This window comes from Aethalodelphis obliquidens, unplaced genomic scaffold, assembly GCF_003676395.1.
Source record: "Aethalodelphis obliquidens isolate GAN/ISIS:26980383/991018 unplaced genomic scaffold, ASM367639v1 scaffold55, whole genome shotgun sequence".
NCBI classification, from domain to species: Eukaryota; Metazoa; Chordata; class Mammalia; order Artiodactyla; family Delphinidae; genus Aethalodelphis; species Aethalodelphis obliquidens.
The window spans coordinates 12,250,599-12,271,783 of record NW_020837999.1 but is presented as its reverse complement, the minus strand read 5'-3'; the positions used below and the strand labels follow the sequence as shown (position 1 = coordinate 12,271,783).

At 52.4% G+C, this 21,185-nt stretch overlaps 1 protein-coding gene across 12 annotated transcripts in view; it reads right to left on the bottom strand.

Moving 5' to 3' along the window:
* Window positions 1-21,185, bottom strand: part of GPR161 (G protein-coupled receptor 161) — a 54,072-nt gene that overhangs the window by 10,327 nt on the left and 22,560 nt on the right. For 11 of the 12 annotated variants that reach the window (XR_003428571.1, XR_003428569.1, XR_003428570.1 and 8 more), the window contains 5 exons: window positions 17,289-17,706; window positions 12,742-13,466; window positions 6,902-7,006; window positions 3,513-3,629; window positions 1,124-1,452 (listed from right to left, as the gene is read on the bottom strand). Coding sequence is in view for 1 of the 12 variants with exons in the window: in XM_027086408.1 (XP_026942209.1) it covers window positions 1,187-1,452; window positions 3,513-3,629; window positions 6,902-7,006; window positions 12,742-13,466; window positions 17,289-17,706 (1,631 nt within the window). In the remaining 11 variants the exon portion in view is untranslated. Of the gene's footprint in view, window positions 1-588; window positions 1,453-3,512; window positions 3,630-6,901; window positions 7,007-12,741; window positions 13,467-17,288; window positions 17,707-21,185 lie in introns of those variants that run through there. The other variant, XM_027086408.1, reaches the window with a different exon arrangement.

Below are 21,185 nucleotides of genomic sequence, written 5' to 3'. Positions count from 1 at the left end.
CACTAGAAACCACACTCCAAAGCTGTGCAAATGTTGGTCCATGGGTCACTTTTTTTTTTTTTCTAACTTACAAATTCAGAGAACATCAAAGATCAGAGTTAGAAATGATCCCGGCCACCATTCAATCCAACTCCTCACTCCCTTATCTTATTTTCCAGATGGCCTAGAGGTGACAGGGAGTCCCAATGACATGAGGAAGGTACGGCGGAGCCGGGCCTGCGCGCAGGTTGCTGACGCCAGGTCCAGCGTTTCTTCAAGTCTGTCTCCTCTTACACTGCTCAGGGCGGGGAAACGGTAGCCGCCGCCTACAGGAGTATTCCCTGGAGGCCAGCTAATGAAACAGTCCATCAAACATCACAAGCCGAGTCTATTCCATGAGGTCTTCCTATGTGAAGGGGATTCCCTCCAACGATAACAGTATCTCTAGTTCCCAGCAGCGCTTGGCCCCATGGCCCTTTCAGGCTCAGTTAAGATCGTGGTTTCATCCTAACCAAATGGATTTTTTTGTTTTTTTAAATTCTAGAAATGAAACATCTGGTATCTGCTCCTTCCTCCTGTCTTTTACAGTGGTTTCTCCCTTCTTATGAAATAGCAAAGACTCAGTCACTAGGGAGGCGGCCCCGTCCTCAGCCACAGCAGCCCCAGGCCTGTTGCGTCCGCCCAGCGGCCCGTGAGCTGTCCCTACTAGCACCAGCAGGTGGCGCCACCAGAGGCAAGGTCATAACCAGGACCCCAGGGCACAGCACCTGGATCTGGGGAGCTCGGCTCCTGGGCTCTCCTCTGGGGACCATTTAGTATAAAACTGATGGCCCGGCAGGGTCCACATCAACCACCCAGAAGAAGCGTCATCCTCCGAAGGGCCCTGGGAAGGGCTCGCCTCCTGAGGCCTCCGGGACAGTGCGTGTCTGGACCCCCAGGGCACAGGATGTGCAGAGGAGGAAGTGACCCACGCGGCGGGCTCCTTCTAAGCCGTGGTCTCTAGTTCCCCTCTACGGCCCACCTCCCACAAAGTCTCAGCCACACCTCCGTTGGCTCTGCTTTGTACTCTAGATGCCTCTGGTCCCATCGCTGAGACCTCAAGGAAGCCCACGTGTGGTCTCACAGAGACACGGAAGTCACTTACAGACATTGTGTTCAGTGTTTTTTCTGATGGCTGCACACCAGGGTGTGTTGAGGGCATCCACCCTCACGTCTGCTCCGCGGCTAGAACGTTCCCCTCCTCGATGCTCTGCAGCTGCAGCCTCTGACTCGCGAGAGTCCTGCTGCCTCGGCGGCTCCCAAAGCCAACCCCGGGGACGGTCCGCGTGGCAAGCAAGACCCCAGGCAGCGCCTCCTCCCCAAATAAGTTGACTTTGGCTTCAGCCTCTATGGCTTTGGCCAAGCTGGCTGCGTAACTGTCCAAGGACTTGTGCACTTCGGCTCTCACGTGAAGAACAGGGTTCTTGGCGGCCTCTGAGAGAGAAGGCAGAGCAAAGGTTAGCGAGGGACCAGGACCGTGGCTGTCCCGGGAGAGGCCTGCCCTTGCTTCACTGCCCCTGGGAGCGGAAGCAAACTGAGGTTAAGGGTGTGGGTTCTGGAGTCACAGTCCGTAAGGTGACGATCCTTGACTCCCCTACTTACCATCTGGGAAATCTTAGAAGTGTTTAATCTCACGTCGGTTACCTCATCTGTAAAGAGAAGATCCTGGCACACCCCTTACGTCATGGGGTTCCCGTGCCCGTGATAATTAGACAGCTCTTCCTAAGGTGCTTTAGCCTAGGTCTGGCTCATAGAAAAGGCTTGATAAATACTTTCTATTAATGACATTCAAATTTTTACATCTTTGAAAGAGTTCTCTGGTCTTTCAGCTCCCTGGAGTGTATAATAGCTTTGGCTCTAAACTTCCACAAACCTGAATGTGGTCTCTGTCCTCTCCACCCTCGCTCAGAGATTCCCCAAAGCCATGGAGAACCTCAGGACTGGAAGGACATTAAAGCTTCAGGTGCCCCTTCCCCCAGGATTAGGACTCCTGACACCTAAAGTGCACAGGAGGGAAGGAGGGAGGGAGGGAAGGAGGGAGGGAGGGAGGGAGGGAGAGAGGGAGAGAGGGAGAGAGGGAGAGAGGGAGAGAGAGAGGGAGGGAGGGAGGGAGGGAGGGAGGGAGAGGGCCCTTCAATTTCACATCCATGGCCTTATGACTATTAACCTCACTGCCTGTTTCTCTCCTGACATTTTGGGAGGAACGGCGTATCCCCTACACCTCACGTTGTCTGGAGTAGGCAACTTCCACCCCATTCTCCAGGAAGGAAAGAGGGGAGGACCTCTGCCCTGCCACTCACTCCCGGGAGGACTGACAAGGTCTTACACACGTGCCTGCTCCCTGCCCTGCGTGCAGAGAAGGCGCCTTTGGAACTGCCGTCCCCCAACACGTAGGCTGGATGGGGCAGGCTTGGCCCTATGCGGGCTGGGTGGATTGCGGAGGGCTTCAATCCATTTTTTTTAACACGGGAGTAACATATTATAGAGCCCATGAAGCTGCTAATCGAAGCTCTGTTCTTGCATCCACTCTGCCCGTAAAGCAGACGAGTTGATATCTGCCTCCTTGACGCCCATGACCACCCCTCCATTCATCTGGAATCGGGGAGGGGGTGGTAGAAGAGATGGGACAAATTATGAACCTCAAACTCTGCCCCGGCCCATATTTATTTTGGTACTCAGCATTTCTGAAGAATTTATATCTTAAAGTCCCTGGACTCTTCCACCACATCCACATCCGGCCATGTCGGTGGCTGTCCTCACCACCGGGTGGGATTCAGAAAAAAAGAGATTCTTCCATCTGTGGGCAGCCTGGATGGCTCCTTTGTCGCTCTTCTAATCAGCATATCTGGATGGGAAACTAGACCCCAAGTTCCAGAGGCACCGAGAGCGCTGAGGGCTGAATTCAGAGCAACTGGAGCAGAAAAACGTAGGGACTGGATGACAGCAGAACTCATTCCTCTCACAGGATCCCAGCGCCCCCATCAGCTTCAGAGGCAACAGGCCAATCGAGATGGCGGCCTTTGCCTCCGGGGAAGTCGGCGCACTCACTGGGCAACGACTTCCATTTTCCACGGGAGGAAGCCAGGCTCAAAGAGGGCAGGTGCAGACTCGTAACCACACATCATCCATGAAGGAAAGAAACCGCGGAGGGCTCAGAAACTGTTGTATCCAGTCGGGCAACTTCCTGAGGGAGGAGATGGGAATTTTGTGTGTGTGTGTGTGTGTGTGTGTGTGTGTGTGTCTGTGTCTGTGTGTGTGTGTGTGTGTGTGTGTCTGTGTACGTAGGCCACTGCTTGCCCAGCCTTAGATGCTGCTTGCTCCGAGAGTTGGAAGCCTAAGGACTCAAGTGAGACTGGCAGGCAGGGAGTGACATGGGGCTGGGCAAAGGCGGGAGCCCTGGTGTGCTGGGGATGGGAGCAGGCTGGGCCAAGGAGCTTTCCTAAGATCCTTTCCCTTCCCCCGTTTCCCTGAAGCCGTCAGTCACAGAAACCCACCTTTGATTTGTTCCACTTCATCTTCGAACGTCACTGAGCTCCTCCTCTTGGGTGGGCAAGTGTGGGAGGGAGGGTTGTCATCAGACGTGAAGTCTTCGAGCAGCATGACATCCGTTCCTAAAACCAAGGGCCGATTGTGCGCCTACAACAGGCAACACCAAGTCCTTCTCGCCACCTTTCTCGCCCTCGCTCACACCCCTTGCGTCCCTCTCTCCCCTTTCATGTATTCAAACCCACAATCAGGTGCAACCAAGTGCCCTGCAGCATTTGCCCAGGACACACACTGTCTCTCGTCCCATTTCAGGGAGTTTGCAGCCAGCCACTGGGGCTGCTTCAGACACACCAAAAATACAGCAGCGTTATCCAGGCGGACGGGTTACCCGCCACAGCGAGCAGACTCACAAGTGATGAGTCTGCCAGACCTGGAATGGGGAAGGGCAGTCGGGCTGAGCGGAGGAGGGGGCTCTATTAAAGGGGCTTTGTGTTCACAGTGATTCTTCTTACAGTGTGAATTTCTATCATTCTAGTTAAAGTATGCCGTGCTAAATAAACATTTCAAACCTGAACATGTAAAGTTCTTTGGGGGCCAAAAAGGGATTGAGAAATATGCCCCCCAAAAAGTGGGGAAAAGGCAGAAAGGAAGGAAGTCCTATGAGAGAGAGCTGGGCAGGTGGGCAGGCAGGGGCGGGGCGGGGGGACCAGTCTTGTTCTGTCTTAGCCTCCAGCTATCAGTCCTTCAAGGCCTTGGTGCTCAGGAAATTAGGAAGAAAGGGGAGCTGGGAGCTCCTCATATGTGGGTTTTTTTTTTTTTTTTTTTTGCGGTACGTGGGCCTCTCACTGCTGTGGCCTCTCCGTTGCGGAGCACAGGCTCCGGACACGCAGGCTCAGTGGCCACGGCTCATGGGTCCAGCCGCTCCGCGGCACGTGGGATCTTCCCGGACCGGGGCACGAACCCGTGTCCCCTGCATCGGCAGGCGGACTCTCAACCACTGCGCCACCAGGGAAGCCTCCCTCATGTGTTTTTGCAGAGCAACCTGAAAAGGCATGTTCCTCTAGCGGACTTCACAACATGGTGGTTAAGCACACAGCTTCCCAAATCGGACAGATCTACGATCACAGGCAGGATATTTAGTCCCTCAGCATCCTTCCATGTCTACAAAATGGGGATCGTAATTCTCTCTACCTCATAGAGTTGTTGGGAGGATTTTGAGTTGAGACGTGTGACGATGTGACACATTGCCTGGCGCACAACAGGTGCCTCATCGATGAAAGTCATCACTCGTGAGGACACGGCTAATAAACAGCGGGGCTGAAGCTCACACTCCAGTCTGTGTGACCCCCAAAGCCCACGCTCTTTCTTCTGCCTACAACAGGGGTCCCCAAGCCCCGGGCCGCGGATCGGTACCGGGCTGCGGCCTGTTAGGAACCGGGCCGCACAGCAGGAGGTGAATGGTGGGCACGCGAGCAAAACTTCACCTGCGGCTCCCCCGTCGCTGGCATCACTGCCTGAACCACGCCCTCCCTGGTCCGTGGAAAAATTGTCTTCCACGAAACCGGTCCCTGGTGCCCAAAAGGTTGGGGACCGCTGGCTTACGACACTGTCCCCTTACTCCTTTTTGCCTGGTCACCTCCTATTCACTCTTCAGGTTTTCACATCACTTCCTCAGAGAAGCTTTTCTAACACCGCCCTCCCCGCCGACAAGTTCTCCCCAACAGGGGGCACATACGACCCCGTTACGTGTCCTCACAGCACTCGGCTTCCCCTTCCATAGCTCTCATCACCCTTATAACCCTTACTAAAAGCAGAATTATTGAGGTATAATTCGCATCCCACACAATTCACCCATTTAAAGCGCATGGGATGGCCGTCTTTCCCACTAGACGGAAAGCCCCATGAGGGCAGCTTACCACTACATCTCCGGAACCTAGCGCAGTGTCTGCTCAAAGCAAGGGCCTGGCAAGTAAATATCTGTTAAATGAATGAATGTCACTCTGCCTCTGGATTCCTGCTGGTTGTCTGAGAAGAGGGAGAGAGCCCGAGGAGAGACAGAGACCCTCCCGTCCTTCAAGTCACAGCAGGGACTCGGGCCTACAAGGGCGGGTGCTACCAGTGGTTCAAGCCTCCGGGCTGCCAGTGGGAGAACATCCTCAGGGAACGTTCTGCCTGCGGGGAAATGCTCCACGACAGGAGGCCTGGGCTGGGTCCCTGCCCATGGCCGGTCCCCCCGGAATTCTGTGACACAGACTCAGGCCAAGAAACACAGGTCAAGGCAGAGAGGAGTTTTCCAAAGGCCCCGGCAGGAGAGATGCAAGAGCAGGGAGGGGAATGCCCACAGACAGCCTGCTGTCGAGGGCCAGGATTTAGCACCCTCCCTTCACGCCCAGAACACGGACAGACAGCAGCCCCGGGACGGGGTGCTTCGTCAGCTCCATGAATGACTGACGTAGGGACACCAACGGCCTCTGCCCACAAGCCTCTCATCCAGTCATGAACTGGCAAGCACGGGGTGTGGCATCTGGGTCCCCAGAGCTGCCGGCAGCAGACTGACATCACAGAGCCTGCCGCTGGGGGGAGGAGTCCTGGGCCAGCACCATCCCCTGGGCCGCAGCTACAGGGAGGGTCTGGAGAATGCTGTTGGAGATGTGTTTCTTTGGGGAGACCGAGTTCCCCATAGGCATGTCGCAGGGCATCTAATGATGGTGACAAGGTATCTGACCTGGTTGGAGCTGTCCCTGATAGAGGGACAGCTGGCCCAGCTCACAAATGGAGAAACGTGAAGGTTTAGAAACAAACTGAGCAGCTTGTCTGAGATAACACAGCTCTTAAAAGTCAATTTGAGGGCTTCCCTGGTGGCGCAGTGGTTGAGAGTCCGCCTGCCGATGCGGGGGACACGGGTTCGTGTCCCGGTCCGGGAAGATCCCACATGCCGCGAAGTGGCTGGGCCCGTGAGCCATGGCCACTGAGCCTGCGCGTCCGGAGCCTGTGCTCCGCAATGGGAGAGGCCACAACAGTGAGAGGCCCGCGTACCGCAAAAAAAAAAAAAAAAAAAAAAAGTCAATTCGAGACTGAAAACCAAGCAGGTTGACTCCGGAGCCTGCACTGGACGATGGTTATTATAATTCGAGTAACAACTGACAATCATTTAGCATTTTAACTTTTCAAAGGCTTTCACTTAATTTGAATCTCACAACAACCCTGCATGGCAGAGAGAACAGGAGCTGAGATCCCCACTGTAGAGAGGAGGAAACTGGGGCACAGAGATGCTGAAGAGCCGTGACGGGACACCCAGACCCTTGCCTCTCGCCCCTCCACACCCTGGGAGACATCCCTCTCCCCACCAGCTCCCACCCGGCAGGCACTGGGGAAGCGCGACAGGCGAGGGGCTTACCTGAGTCCTGAGAGCAGCTGAAGCCGGTGTCCCCCGTGCTGCTGCTGTTACCCAGGGGCTGCCCGCCTGCCATGAGTGCCGTGAGGTGTGGGGACAGGCCCAGGTCTGCAAGGCAAGGTCGGCACTGACTGTACAATCCACGGCCCACCCAGTCCCCAGGGGCTTCGCCTCCGCTCCCCTGTCCGCTCTGTCCTCCTCGCAAAGTGTGCTCTCCACGCACCGAGGACACGAAGCTCTTAGCTGCCCTTCCTTCACTTCGCCGCTTGTTCCTATCCAGGGGAGTCTGTGACAGGATTCACTGGGTCCCCCCAGAGGGGAAGTGCTCGTGACAAACGTCAAACACCAACAAGGCAGGTGGGAGAGAAAACGAGGTGAACAGTCCTGGGAGAAGATCTTCCAGTTAAACACGGGTGCGTGTTTAACTCCTGAGATCCTACCTGAATACCAAAAGGGATGTTTTTTGAAGAGGCCAAAACCCCCAAATGAAGAAGATGTTTGTAAGTTGGAAGGTGGGAAGTGGGCAGTGAAACTAGCCCAGGAAAGAGCTGAGGCTGGCAGAGGGGGAGGCCTGGAAGGAGGCCCCCAAGAAGCTCAGGAACTGGAGGTCCGGAGTCTCTGCAGGCAGGTGGGGCTTGATGGAAAGTCTCTACAGGAAGCAGTGGGTCCCCTCCACTGCTGTTCCCAGTTCGGGGTCCAGGCTCCCGTTCCCCATGTTGGCAGGAGAGTGGATAGAGTGAACTGGGGGACTCTGGCCTTAGCGACACCAGGCACATGGCAACGTGGCAAAAACCGAGGGAACAATGAGAGGCTACATAGTTACCAGTGGGGGCCCCGCCCCACTGCCTCACCTAACCTGGGCAGGAGACCAGAGACCTCGTCCCCAGGGAAATCCAGCCAGCCAGAGAGAAAAGCCCCACAGACCCCAAGATCTGGGCGCCCCGTGAGACGGCCCAGTCCCACCACCGCCCAGGGCTTCCCGCTGGCTTTCCTGGGCCGACTTACTAACCGTGAGGGACAGCGGAGATCACCAGATACTTAAGGAAAGGCACTAGCAGAAATGGGGGAATAAAAAAGGAAGGGAGGAAGGAGAGAAGGGAGAAAAAAGGATGTCTCGGGAGACGATGCAGGGAGCTTCAGAAAACAAACAGAATTCTAATTGGGTGTCCTCAGAAAATTGAGAAAATAATGACTCCATGAACAAAAGAGCTGGAGGCCATAAAGACCATGGAGTTAACAAAAAAGGCACTCTTAGCAATTAAAAAAAAGCACAGAAAAGTCAAACTCCTCCGATCTCACGAGGAAGACCTACCTACCTGCCACGAAGGCCACCAGCGTTCCTCCCCAGCAAACCTACACACAGGAGACACCTCCACCCTGTACCTTCATCCTAATGAAGGGGACAAAGCAACATGACACACATGCCCTCCTTTCTCCTTCAGAGCCATGGAGGAAATGATGGGGGCTGAACCCGTGCAGTCAGAGCACGCTGCTCTCAGAAGCTCCCTGTCATGGCCTGTGGGGAAAGCACCTTTGCAAGGAGCCTGCCCCTCTCCTGGGGGTTGGTGTGGAGGTCTGGGGCCAGAGAAGAGCCCAAACATGGTCAGCCACCTCCAGGGTCTTGGCCTCAGAATATGACTATGTCTCAGCTGGAAGCCCGGCTTGCGGAGGGGTGGGTCGCCGGGGGAACATCCACTGCCATCCGGGACGGCTGAGGCCACAGTGGGTTCTGGACGCCATCTCTGAGTCTGCAGTGAAAGCCAGGCACAAGTCCTGGTCTCTACCAGTGGGAGAAATCACTGGAGCCAGACCAATGCGGCTCGGCTAAGAGATGTGGAAACAGGGCAGCCGGGCGGCAACTCCCTATTCCGTTTATCCAGCATTTTACCACTGGAGAGTAGACTCAGTTACCCTGAGTTTTTTCACATGAAACAACACCACATCTACTGGGTGGGCCCAATCCAACCCCTTTCACAAATTTTTTTTAAAAAGAAAGAAAGAAAAAGGCACAAAACGACAGGCACAGGGATCAGATCAGAAGCCTGGAGTGGCCAGAAGAGTCATGAGTGCCTTTGAGCGGCTAAAAGAACAGAGTGCAATTCTGGGGTGACATTGGCACTTTGAAGTAACCAGAAGACCTCTAGGTGGCGCCAGGAAGGGAACTTGGCAAAACAAGGCAGGAAAATTCAAAGGCCCCAGGGTCTCCTTCCTTCCCTCCAGCCCAGACCTCACAAGGGCCCTGAGGTGGGGCATTTCCTCTGAGTAAATGGGAGCCAGCGTCCTTCCCTGCAGAAGACAGCTGGGAAGGCTCTATTCCCGGTTCCAGGAGCTTCGAGCATCACACGAGGGCAGCATTTGGAGAGGCTGGCCTCCCACCATGCCCAGGCCTCCCTCGAAGCCGGGGTCGGGCCGATGTCTGGGCTGTCCACCCCAACTGGGTTGGCGAGTGGCAGAGCTGTTGGAGAAGCCCGTGGCCCTTTCTCCTGAAGGCCCCTTCTTTGCTCCGATCACCTGTAGCCGCCTGTCAGCTTTGGAGTTGTCGTCTGGCCTCCCAAGACCAAACGTAAGCATCTAGCTCACGTTTCAGCACTGGAATCAAGGTCCACTCCAGGGCTGACCTACCCACCATGCAGCGGCCCTGCCCGGCAAAGCCCAGGGAGGCCAGAGATCTCAATTCCTAGGGGAGCCCCATGGGAACCTGCTAATGAGACTCACAAGCAGACGTATTGTGGTGGCCCGGTGACAGCCGGCACCCAGGGAAAACCTAAGCTGCTGCACTTCTTCACTTTGGGGCTAACAGAATGAGAAGACCAAAATCCACGGATTATGGCTGAAATCTATATATGAAATAAACATGACTGCATGTGTAAAACTCCTGGCCTCCTGGAGTCAGCAGGAAAGCGCCAGGTGTCTGTGGAATGCCACTTCACTGCACCTGTGCTCACAAGCACGGTTAGGAAAGTTTATAATTCCATGTACTGAATCCTCTGGAGAAAACTTTGCAGATGCCTATGCAAACGGAGAGGAACAAAACCGAGACAGGGCCTCCGAGCCTTTTCTTGCTGGCTTTGGAACAAATCTTACCATCCTTCTTACCGGGGATGCCAGGTGGAAGGCAGAGCTCTCCCTCCTGACCAGAAAGGCTGTGGGCATTCCTGGCGTGGCTGGAGCAGAGCGCGGAGCTGGGGTGGGCACTGCATTCTGCTCTTTTTCCAAGACTCCTGCTGACGCTGTTGCCCACCTCCTGATGTCAGGACGTCCCGGGAAGAGACAGCAGGGATGCCCCCAGCTCCCATTCAAGGGGAAGGCCAGCAACTCAGAACCCATCATCCCACATGCTCTTCAGCCCAAACACATCCCACAAGACTGCTTTTCCCTCAGTGAGGAGACTGCTCACCGCCTTGGACTTGCCAACCCAACCACAGCGGGTGTTTTCCGCCTGTTTTCACGGCCTCACACGCTCTTCCAGGATAATCTCAAGTGGCTTGCGTGGAAAATCTTGGCCCCCAAAGCAGATGTTTCTTTCTGTTCTATCTACCCTCTCCTCCTCCATTCTCCTTCCTCATTTTTTTCCCTTCCTCATTCTTAACTTCATCGGAATCGAAAACATTTAATGTTTTTTTAATTTTTATTTTTTTGCCTAGAAGGTAAGTGATTTTACAAAATCTGAACAAGTAAGTTCATCAGTGAAATGAAACCAAACCCTGAATGTACTCCTCCTGGCTCACAAGTCACACTTGGAATCATGGTCTTGCCAGTGGCAGGGGGTGGGCATTTCAGGAATTAAAATACTGGGGTCCTGAGAGATTTTTTTCTCCTATAGTCAAAATTAAAAGTCCCAGAATTCCTTCCTTTCTCAAGAAGGAACACTCCATCAGTCCCTGAGATAAATCAGTGACATTGGTTTGTTTAATTGCCACATGGAAAAGACTCCTGTCATCACTACCACTGAATATTCATGATAATTAAGAGTTGTTATTTCTTTCCACTCTCTTGAGAGGGTAGGTGGAAGACCTATTTCCTGAGGAGGAAAAATTATCTCGAGCAGCATGAGTTGCCCAAAGTCATCTGGCAAGAGACTAGAACTGCAGTCTGAACTGGAGCTTTCCTTGAATATGGTCTGATAAGTGCCCTCAGAGTCTCTCTTCCAACAGCCTGTCCAGATGACAGTCTCCCTCAAACAACACAGTCATAACTGCAGGGACAAGATCCACGAGTGCATGCTACAAACAGCGGGAGCCTCAAAATATCTGTTATGTTGTACTTATTAATGACAATGGAAAAAACAGTGAGTTTACAGTGGGGCAACTTGGCAGACGCCATCTTAACTGTAGGGACTGAAAGTACTTGCCACCAAATTCATACACTGAAGCCCTAACCCCCAATGTGATGGGTCCTTGGGAAGGTACTGAGGATTAGAAGAGGTCATGAGGGTGGGGTGCTTATAAGAAGAGACCGGAGAGCTTGCTCTCTCCTGTCCCTCTCCCCAGCCCTCTGCCATGGGAGGACACAGCAAAAGGACAGCCTGCAAGAGGGTCCTCACCAGAACCCAACCATGTTGCCACCCTGACCTCAGACTTCCAGCCTCCTGAACTGTGAAAAAATGAATGTCTGTGGTTTAAGCCATGCAGTCTACGGTAGTTTGTTGTAGCAGCCCAAGCTAAGACATCAACCGAGAGACCAGGGTAAGAACTAGCTAGTGAGAAGACCTACTGACATATGTACCCCTGGCACGCTCATTAGGAAGAGCACATCACCCGCCCAGCCTTGCCTGCCAAAAAGGTATTATCTCATTGTGACCCTGAGAACACATGAGCTACATGCAAATTGAGGGGCCTTCTACAAAATCCCCGATCAGGACTCTACAAAAAGTGTCAAGTCATGGAAGACAAGGGGAAAAAAAAAAAAAAAAGACTTTGTCAAAGACTGAAGAAGACAAAGGAGATGTGACAACTGAATACAACGTGGGATCCCGGACTGGATCCTGGAACAGAAAAAGGACATCATGGGAAAATGGGTGAAATCCGAGTCAAGTCTGTAGTTGTTAATAGCGCTGCACCCCTGGCGATGTCTTAGGTTTGATAGCTGTGCTACGGTTAGGCAAGATGTCAGCACTAGGAGAAGTTGGGTGGATGGGTATTCTCTGTACTGTTTTCCCAACGCTTCACTGAGTCTAAAACTATCTCAAAAGAAAAAGGTTTAAAAAAAAAAATCTATCCCCCACTAGAGTAATTCCTCTGGGTCTCATCAAAGGGGATGGGATCATGTCCAGAAACTGTGAGCTCCGAAATCAATTACCAAATGGAGGAGCAGCTGTACACATACCAGACAGTGACATTTCAATGAGAGAGTGGAGGTCCGCCATCGACACGTCCTGAATTATTAGCGACAATACGAGGAAACCACCGACCCGTGAGGGAAGGCCCAAGACGGAGTATGTCCAGGAGGAGTAGCTGAGGAGGGCAGGAAGTGCTTTAAAGAGGACCCTGCCTTCAAGGAACACTGAAAGGTGAAGGCAGCCTGGTCCAATGCCTGGGTTCTTTTTTCTCTAGATAGATCTATCTAGATCTACTCTCCAGGCCAGCGGGCCATGGCTGTGGTCACAGAACATGGATTTCTGAACTCTGGTGTACCCTGCCTTGAACTGCCAAGCTCAGGAAATCTGCTTGGGAATCACAGTGGACACTCTGCGATGTTCTTTCCCCAGAGGAAACCTGTGTTTTAAGCCCTGAAGCAGCAGTCAGTCCGAGACCTCGCCCATCAACCTGCCCGAGCGCCTGCAGGACCACAGGCTACACCCGCCTGAGGGTGGGCATCCCTTCCCTGACAAGTTCCCAAGTTACCTGTGATCCTGTTGGAAATGCTGAAGAGCCTGGAAGTCCTCTGCCGCTGCACAAACGGTTCCCGGTAATACCGATCCCCAAAGCACATGCCCAGTAGTTCCTTGCGAACCGTCTTGTTCCAGAGTCCATAGATCAGCGGGTGGCAGACGGCACTGGTAAAGGACAGCCAAGTGGCCCAGGTCTCCAGGGTTGGGGAGACATAGTTCTTCCCCCAGAGGGCCTCAGAGGTGATGACGACCATGTAGGGGCCCCAAGTGACCATGAAGGCCCCAATGACCACCAGGATGGTGATGAGCGCTTTGCACTGGTTGGCCGAATAGACCACGCCCTGAAAGGCGTTCTTCCTACTGCCCGAGGAAGAGGTGGAGGTGCTGGAGTTCTTCCTCCCGTTCCTGTGCGTGTCCTCCTCCACAAGGACCACGGTGCCACAGTGTACCTTGCGTGCCTTGACCCTGGCCACGCGGAAGATGAAGCCATAGCACACCAGCATGACCAGGAAGGGGAACAGGGCACACCAGATCTGCCAGAAGGCGGTGTAGCCAGGCTCCCGGTGCCACGCAGCCACACACATCCACTTGAACTCGTCAAACTCCACCGATGACCAACCGAACAGAGGTGGCAGGCAGCCGATGAGGGAGTGAAGCCAGATGTAGGCGAGCGCCACCACGGCTCGATTACCTGTGATCTTCATGGGGTACACCATGGGGTACAGGACCGCATAGTAGCTGGAAAAAGAATGGAGGCAGGTGAGGGAGAGGACTAAACATAGAGAAGACACACCAGGAGGGGCACCCACTGCTCTCCTAGGTGGCGAGCTCTGTTGGATTTCTCTCATTCAACACTGCCATGGGGTGAATGCTTCTAAAAGGAGCACCTTCTCTCAACCCTACCCAGAAAAGTCACAGCCTGGCCACGTGACCCAGCTCCGTGGAACTCTTCATTGGAGAACGGCTGGACACCAGGAAGAACACAGAGCTCAGGCAGCCCTGTTTCCAGAGCCCACTCACATTTGGGGGTGTGGCTAGTCTTCAGGCATCTCCAGGAGTTCTAAGGGACCGTGCATCGAGCCAGATCCCTTCTGTGTTTCTGACAGTAATCCTTTTAGAGCTGTTTTCAGAGGGTCCTCAGAAACCAGAAGAACATCTAAGGATTACGGGGTACGTTCATTCAGTGACGTTTACTGAAGGCCTGCCACATGCCAAGCACTGTGCTATGCACTGGGAATACAGGTAAGAAGGTGCAGGGGGAGACAGACACATGAGCAGGGTACAAGGCTCTGGAGCAGAAAGGGGATATTTAATCCTCGCAAGAAGTCTTTCGAGTGACTGGCATTATCATTATCCTCATCTTAACAGCAGAGAAAGGATAAATAATCTGCTCTAGATAAGGAAGGGGCAGAAACAAGATAAAACCCCGGGCAACCTGACTCTACAGTCCCCGGCGCACATGCCAGCAATTCCCTGCACACCGCCTTGTTCCGGAGTCCACAGACCAGGGGTGGTTCCTAACCCCTCAGCTCTGTGAAGAAGGAGAGAGGCCTGGAGAGCGACTGATTCTTATTGACGGGGCCTCGGATCCAGACTGCAGGGTCAGGGCGGACTTCCTGGACCAGATGGCACACAGACTCAGGTCTTGAACGAACAGAGGCACTGGCCCAGGAGCAGCTGAGGCAGAACGCCAGCCTTGGCGAGACGCGGAGATGTACCTGAGCACCGGCTCAACGAGGAAGCTGCCTGTGGCTCAACCAGGCCGGCGCGGGGTGATGGTGCGCGGGGAGAAAAGGAGCCAGGGGGCCGGGGCGTGCAGAGCCTTGCCCGCCAGCTGAGCTCTGACCCTTTAACTGGAGTGGGTGGGAGGATTTAGACCATGGGGTTGAAAGTAAACCACGAGCCTCCCCACCCGGACGTTTTATCCAAAGGAAATGTTCTTTAATGATGGAGCTTCTGCAGGAGGGCAACGTGTGGCGGGACAGGGGTGACCACGCTGAGGCTGCCTGCTACAGGCGGAACCTTAGGAGATGACTATGGCTGTGAGCCTCACACACCACCTGTGAACCACCTGCTCCACCAGGACCTTCCTGAGTCACCCCTGGGCACTAGAGCTCAGGGACGGGGGCCATGGCCTGAATTACCACCTGCTGCCTGGGGCAGGCTCTCATGGAGGGGTCCCTGTATGAAAGGCCTTCCAAGTCAGAGGCAAGACGGGGACTGCTGGTCTCAAGCCTCGAGGCCCCACCAAGGTCTAGCCTGGAAGGAGTGTTCCTGAGCGTGGAGCCTGATGAGAGGAAACCACCGCGATTACGGTATGGATTACAGAACCCCTGCACAGAGCCTGGGGTAAAGCGATTCCTGTCTTCTGCTGACATCTGGGTTCGCATCTTGCAAAGGCCGTGCAGCCCCGTGAAAGAAGCATGCCTTTGGAGTTGGCGATCCCTGGGTTCAGATGGTGACTCTGCTGTCCACTAGCTGTGTGACCTTGGGTAGCTGAGCTAAGCTCTCAGAGCTTCAGTTCCTTCACCAGGAAGATGGGAATCACAGAACGTCTGGCATGGATCTGCTCCAAGGACAGAATGGGCTCGAGTGGGGGGAAAGGGCTGGATGGGACCTCCCTTCAGATGGCAGCGGGGACAGAGCTGGGACACTGTGCACTGACCTTTCCCCCTTCCTTCCTGAAGACAGAATCCCTATCTTGCTCCTGCAAAACTGCTGTGACCACAGGGGACGCTGGGCCCTTCTAAGCACCAGGGGATGAATCAGGCCATGCTGGTGGTATCCCCTCCCTTGCCAGGTGACCAGCTGAGGCACTGACCTGTGTGACATCATCTGGCAAATGAAATGTGAGGGGAGTTTGCTGGGGTGGGACTGGGGGCACTTCCAGGAAGGTTTTCTCCACTTTTAAAAAGAAACAAGGCGGATATTTCTCCTTTCCTCTGCCCATTTAAAATGCGTGCAGGCCCTCTGACCTCAGGCAACACTTCAGGGGTGAGTGTACAGGTAGGTGTGGGAGGCCAGGCCTGGGGAACATGAGCTGTCCCCGTGTCCTCTGACCAGCCACGTTCAACCATTAAGATGGGGCTTCCCTGGTGGCGCAGTGGTTGAGAGTCCGCCTGCTGATGCAGGGGACACGGGTTCGTGCCCCGGTCCGGGAAGATCCCACATGCCGTGGAGTGGCTGGGACCGTGAGCCATGGCCGCTGAGCCTGCTCGTCTGGAGCCTGTGCTCCGCGACGGGAGGGGCCACAACAGTGAGAGGCCCGCATACCGCAAACAAACAAACAAACAAACAAAAGTAAACAGTGACTGCTTCTGATCAGTGGGATTATGGATATTTCTTATTGTACTCTTTCTACTTTTGGTATTATTTTCTTCTGTTGGAGGGAAAGGAGATATTTGGAGAAGGCACCTGATTAGTTCTGACCAATGGCTTCCTTCCCTCTAACCCCCCTCAGGGGCAGAGGGCTGAAAGGATTCTGGCCTTGGCCCTAGCGGAGGCCTGCACCTTGGGTAGACCATCCAGCCACCACTCATCGGCTCAAAAATGGACGATCCCAAGGGAGCCAGGGGACTCGTGTCACCCAGTGACGACAGCCCTGGGGAACCCCTCTGTGTTTTCCCTGACTCCCTCCCCAATTCTATAAATCACAGAGAATCTGAATCTCCCCCCTCTGCCCTGTACAGTTGAACCCTTGCCTGGGATGAATGAAGTGACCATTGGCAAAATCCTAATAAAGAAGACTCCAGGGGTTGGAAACTCTCTGTCAGAGCCTGCAGGACTTTCACAACTAAATCTGACAGCCTAACGCAGGAATCTGGAAGAACCTTCTAGATAGAGCTGAGGGGCGTCAGCAGTGCTATTCCTTGCTGGAGCCAGCTATGCCACAAGAAGGGACAGCCCAGATGTTTTAAAGCACACACTGTCTCTCCCAGGCGCCACCATCTTACTCCCTGCGTTGTCTTCCCTTCCCCTGCTCTCCTTCCATCCAGGACTGAGCTGATGTTCAGGCCCTTGCACTGTGGAGGATAGAGAGTATTTCCTCTTTGGGCTGCCCCGGTGCAGCTCTGGCCCAACCCAAAGCAACAGAGAGCAGGCAGCACTTTGGGGAAGACCTGGATCTGATACCTCCTCTGCCACGTCACCTTCCTCAGCTTCTGTTTCTCAACTATTAACTGAGAAGCAGAAGTTAATAGAACTTTTCTTTCTAATTTGTTTTTCTCATTTTTTGGCCACGCTGCACAGAATGTGGCATCTTAGTTCCCTGACCAGGGATCGAACCCACGTCCCCTGCAGCTGGAAGCGCAGAGTCTTAACCACTGGACCACCAGGGAAGTCCCCAACTACATGCAAGCTAGACCAGATAAATTCAGAGGTGCTCTGGTTGAGGGGATAGAAGAAGAGGCAGAACTCTGCTTTCTCACCCTCCCCAGCACAGACGTGACACCCTCCCGAGGAACTGAGGCAGCCTGGAGGGCACAGCCCACATGATCTCTCAGGTTCCCCCTTCACCCACACTCCTAAACCCTTCATTCTCTGAGTGTGATGCAAGCTTACCGGTCGACGGCGATGACCCCGAGGGTGAGCATGCTGGCCGAGCTGATAAGCAGGTAGAGGAGGGCCGAGAAGTTGCACCAGACCACGCCGAAGATCCATTCCCTCCGAACGGAGCTGGTCGCCACGAAAGGCAGCACCAGCACGGACAGCAGGAAGTTGGACAGCGTCAGGCTGAAGACGAACTTGTTGCTGAGGGTGAGGAGGTAGGACTTCCTGTACAAGGTGACCACGATGACCAGGTTGCCCAGGCAGACGAAAATGGTGATGACGACAATGGCGATGAACTCGGTGACGACGACGCCCCCTCGGCCACCGTCCTCCTCGGTGAGGTTACTCAGCTCCTTCCTGTGGCTGAGGGAGGAGTTGAAGCTCATGGTCAGTGCGCCTCGGCGGGGGGTGGGCAGAGCATGCTGGACGGCTGGAAAGACAAGACCCAGAGACAGGAGAGCAGTCATCAATCCACAGCCTGCGCACTTTACAGAAGAGCTGCAGAGGCCCCGGGTCACCCAGCCAGTCGTCTCCACGCAAGCTCTACAGAAGTGGCCAGCTTTCCACAACCGACTTTCTACACGACTCACCGTGTCCCTGTGAACGATGTGTTCCCCCAATCTATCTATTTATTTATTTAACTTTTGGCTGCGTTGGGTCTTCGTTGCTGCATGTGGGCTTTCTCTAGTTGCAGCGAGCGGGGGCCTCTCTTGTTGCGGAGCACAGGCTCTAGGCGCACGGGCTTCAGTAGTTGTGGCTCGCAGGCTCCAGAGCGCAGGTTCAGTAGCTGTGGCACGTGGGCTTAGTTGCTCTGCGGCATGTGGGATCTTCCCAGACCAGGGCTCGAACCCGTGTCCCCTGCATTGGCAGGTGAGCTCTCAACCACTCAACCACCACGGAAGTCCACTCCCGCTCCTTGAGTCTAAACCACCCTATCCATTCCCCCTAGCACCAGTGGTTCAAAACCTTTAATGTACCTAAGAATCACCTGCAGTACCAGCTCAAAGAGCTGATTCTTGGGCTCCATCCCTAGAGATGTCTGGTCCCAGAGAACAGAAGTACAGCCTAGGAGTCTGCATTTTAGACAACCACAGGGCAGGTGATTCTGATTCAGTCCACCTGGGCTAGGCGGACTGCTGCTTTTGACTCCTGCAATGCAGGGTGGACCCGGAACCGGCAGCATCAGTATCACCCGGCGCTTACTAGAGATGCAGAATCTCACGCCCACCTCTGAACTGCTGAATCAGAACGTGCACGTTAATGCCGTCCCCCGTTGATTCATGTGCCCATTCAAGTTGGACAATAAGATTAGCATAGGAGTCATTCTGAGATCCCTAAGCAGGGTTTAAACAAGTACAGTTCATACTGAGGCATCACTACTGCTCTCATCAGCCACGGTGAGGGAGGACAAGGAGCTAAATGGGTAAGAGGCGGCCCAGTTCGAGGTCTTTGCCCACAAACACCGTTCTCAACAAGGGGCAGTCCCTGCTCTTGGGACGCTGGCTCCGGATCTTGCTGAAAACTCAAGGTGGACACATTTTAACATTCAATCCTACAGACGAATGTTTCTCCAAAAGTTTCATCTACTTGAATCAGCCAAAAAAATCCCACAGATCACTTTCCCCACCTGCTCTTGTTCCCAGCAAAGAGAATACACCGGAAAGGAAGGGAAGATTGCTTTCCCCGAGCCAGAAAGCAAGAACCCTGGTGCCTAGACTGCCTACACACAGCAGCAGAGCCTTCCCGACAGCGCCCGCCTGACCTGGCACCTCTGTCCAGACACCTTTGGCCATAGGGAGCTGGTAGGTGAGGAAGGCGGCTCTTCCTCTTCCCAGCAGCCCTAAAGGCCAGTTAGAAAGTCTCCCTTTACCAACAGGCGCACTCGTAGGTCACAACCACAGATGCTGCGAGCTTGAGTAACATCGAATAATTCTAATCCCTCCTCCCCTTGACAGCCTTCAAATACTTCACAGATTACTTGCTTTCTTTTCTCCAGATTAAAACTCCCAGGTTCCTGATGTGACTTCCAGACTCTTTACTAACTCAGACTCCCTGCTTTGGACTTGCCCGTGGATGTCAACGACCCTCTTCATTTGTGGACCCCAAGACTGAACGTACCGTTCTGGACGTGGTCTAGTAAGTACATAAAGGGGCAATTTTCTCCATGATCAGGATAATCTTCTGATACTATTCACTCTAGGAGTGCATTTTCTTTTGGCAACCATATTACCCTGCTGGACTTACGTAAATGTGTGGTCAATTAAAACCCAAAGTTTACACACATTTGAGTTTCTGTGAAGGCAGGTTTCCCCAGGCTTAAATGTATGGCATTAGTGGTTTTAAGCCTAAATACAAAACGTTATGTCTACTAAATTTTACTTTGTGCCTTTTGGCCCGTATTTCCAGGCTGCTAAAATATTCTGAATTTTGATTCAGTTATGCAATACGTTAGGTACTCTAGCTTTGTGCAGTAAATATACTTTAGCATTATGCCTTCTATGTCTGTGTCTTTGTAAGCTTATTTCTGGGTTTTGCTTTTATTTTTTGAGTTCTGAATTTTGTTCACTCTTATAAGTAAATTATTAACTGGTATCTCAAAATAAAGTCCTACGTAAGCATGTTATACTTAACTGCCTAAGTGATAACAGTGTGGTAAAGAAAACAAATTCTGAATCGTTAGACAAATGACAAAATGGGAGAAAATATTTAAAACATATCACAGGACCAATCATTCTAACTTAAAGAGAGAGAAAAAGATAGAAAAGTGAGTAAAAGACATTTTAAAAAAGTGTAACGATATGAGGTGACGGATGTTAACTAAATTTATAGTGGTAATCTTTTTGCAATATACACGTATATCAAATCATCATGTTGTACATCTGAAATTATACAATGTTATGTGTCAATTATATCTCAATAAAACTAGAAAAAAAAGACAGAGTTCACAGAAAAAGATATACCAATTGTACTTAAACACATGAAAAGATGCCCCATTGCTTCAAAATAAGAGGAATGCACTTTAAAACTACACTGAGGTACCATTTCTTTCCTTTCATGTCACTAAAGATTCAAAAGCTTGGCAACAGTCCCTGCCGGGGCGGCTGGGAGGAAGCAGGCATTCTCCAACGCTCCACATGGGAACACAAAATGTAACAGCCCTAGGGAGGGGGATTTGGCAATAGCTAACCAAGCTACACAGACACAGAGCCTTTGATCCAGCAATTCCATTTCTAGATATTTATCCTGAAGACATAAGTTCGTAATATTAAGTAACAGATGCCCATGGTTATTTTATTCATTGAGGCAGTAGTTGTTATAAAAAGAAAATATGTGAGAAAAAGGGGGAAATAAAAATACATTTGCCCATAAAATATACATAAATATATGCTTACTTATACAAAAAGAAAAATAGGAAAGATAACCAGAAGCAAAGATACAGATGGAAGTGGACTTCTCTCAGTTTGTTTTTACAGTTTTGCCTTTTGAACCAAGTAACTATTTTACATACTAAAAAAGTTAAGTAAAAATGGATGCAAAAAGTAGATATAAATTGACTGCAAACTGAAAAAAAATAAGGCTAAGTATATATTAGATTGATAACATAATCATACAGAGAAAAGAATTAAGTCAAGTAGCTTTTAAATATGATATTTTGACTGTAAACTCTTAATGGCATATATTGTAAAGACAAGAGAACTAAGTTTACTTAGTAGGTTAGATGTTGTTAATGGTGTTTTAAGTTTACAATTCTTTTGAGTGTACAGCAACTGAGTACACATGCTTATGTTGGGAAACACATTTCTAATCATGGGAGAAAGGAGATATGAATTACAGAATAGAGAAAGGTGAAGAAGAACGCTGTGGTGTTAGCTTGGTTATTGCAGGCATCAGTATGAAATCACTCTTCAA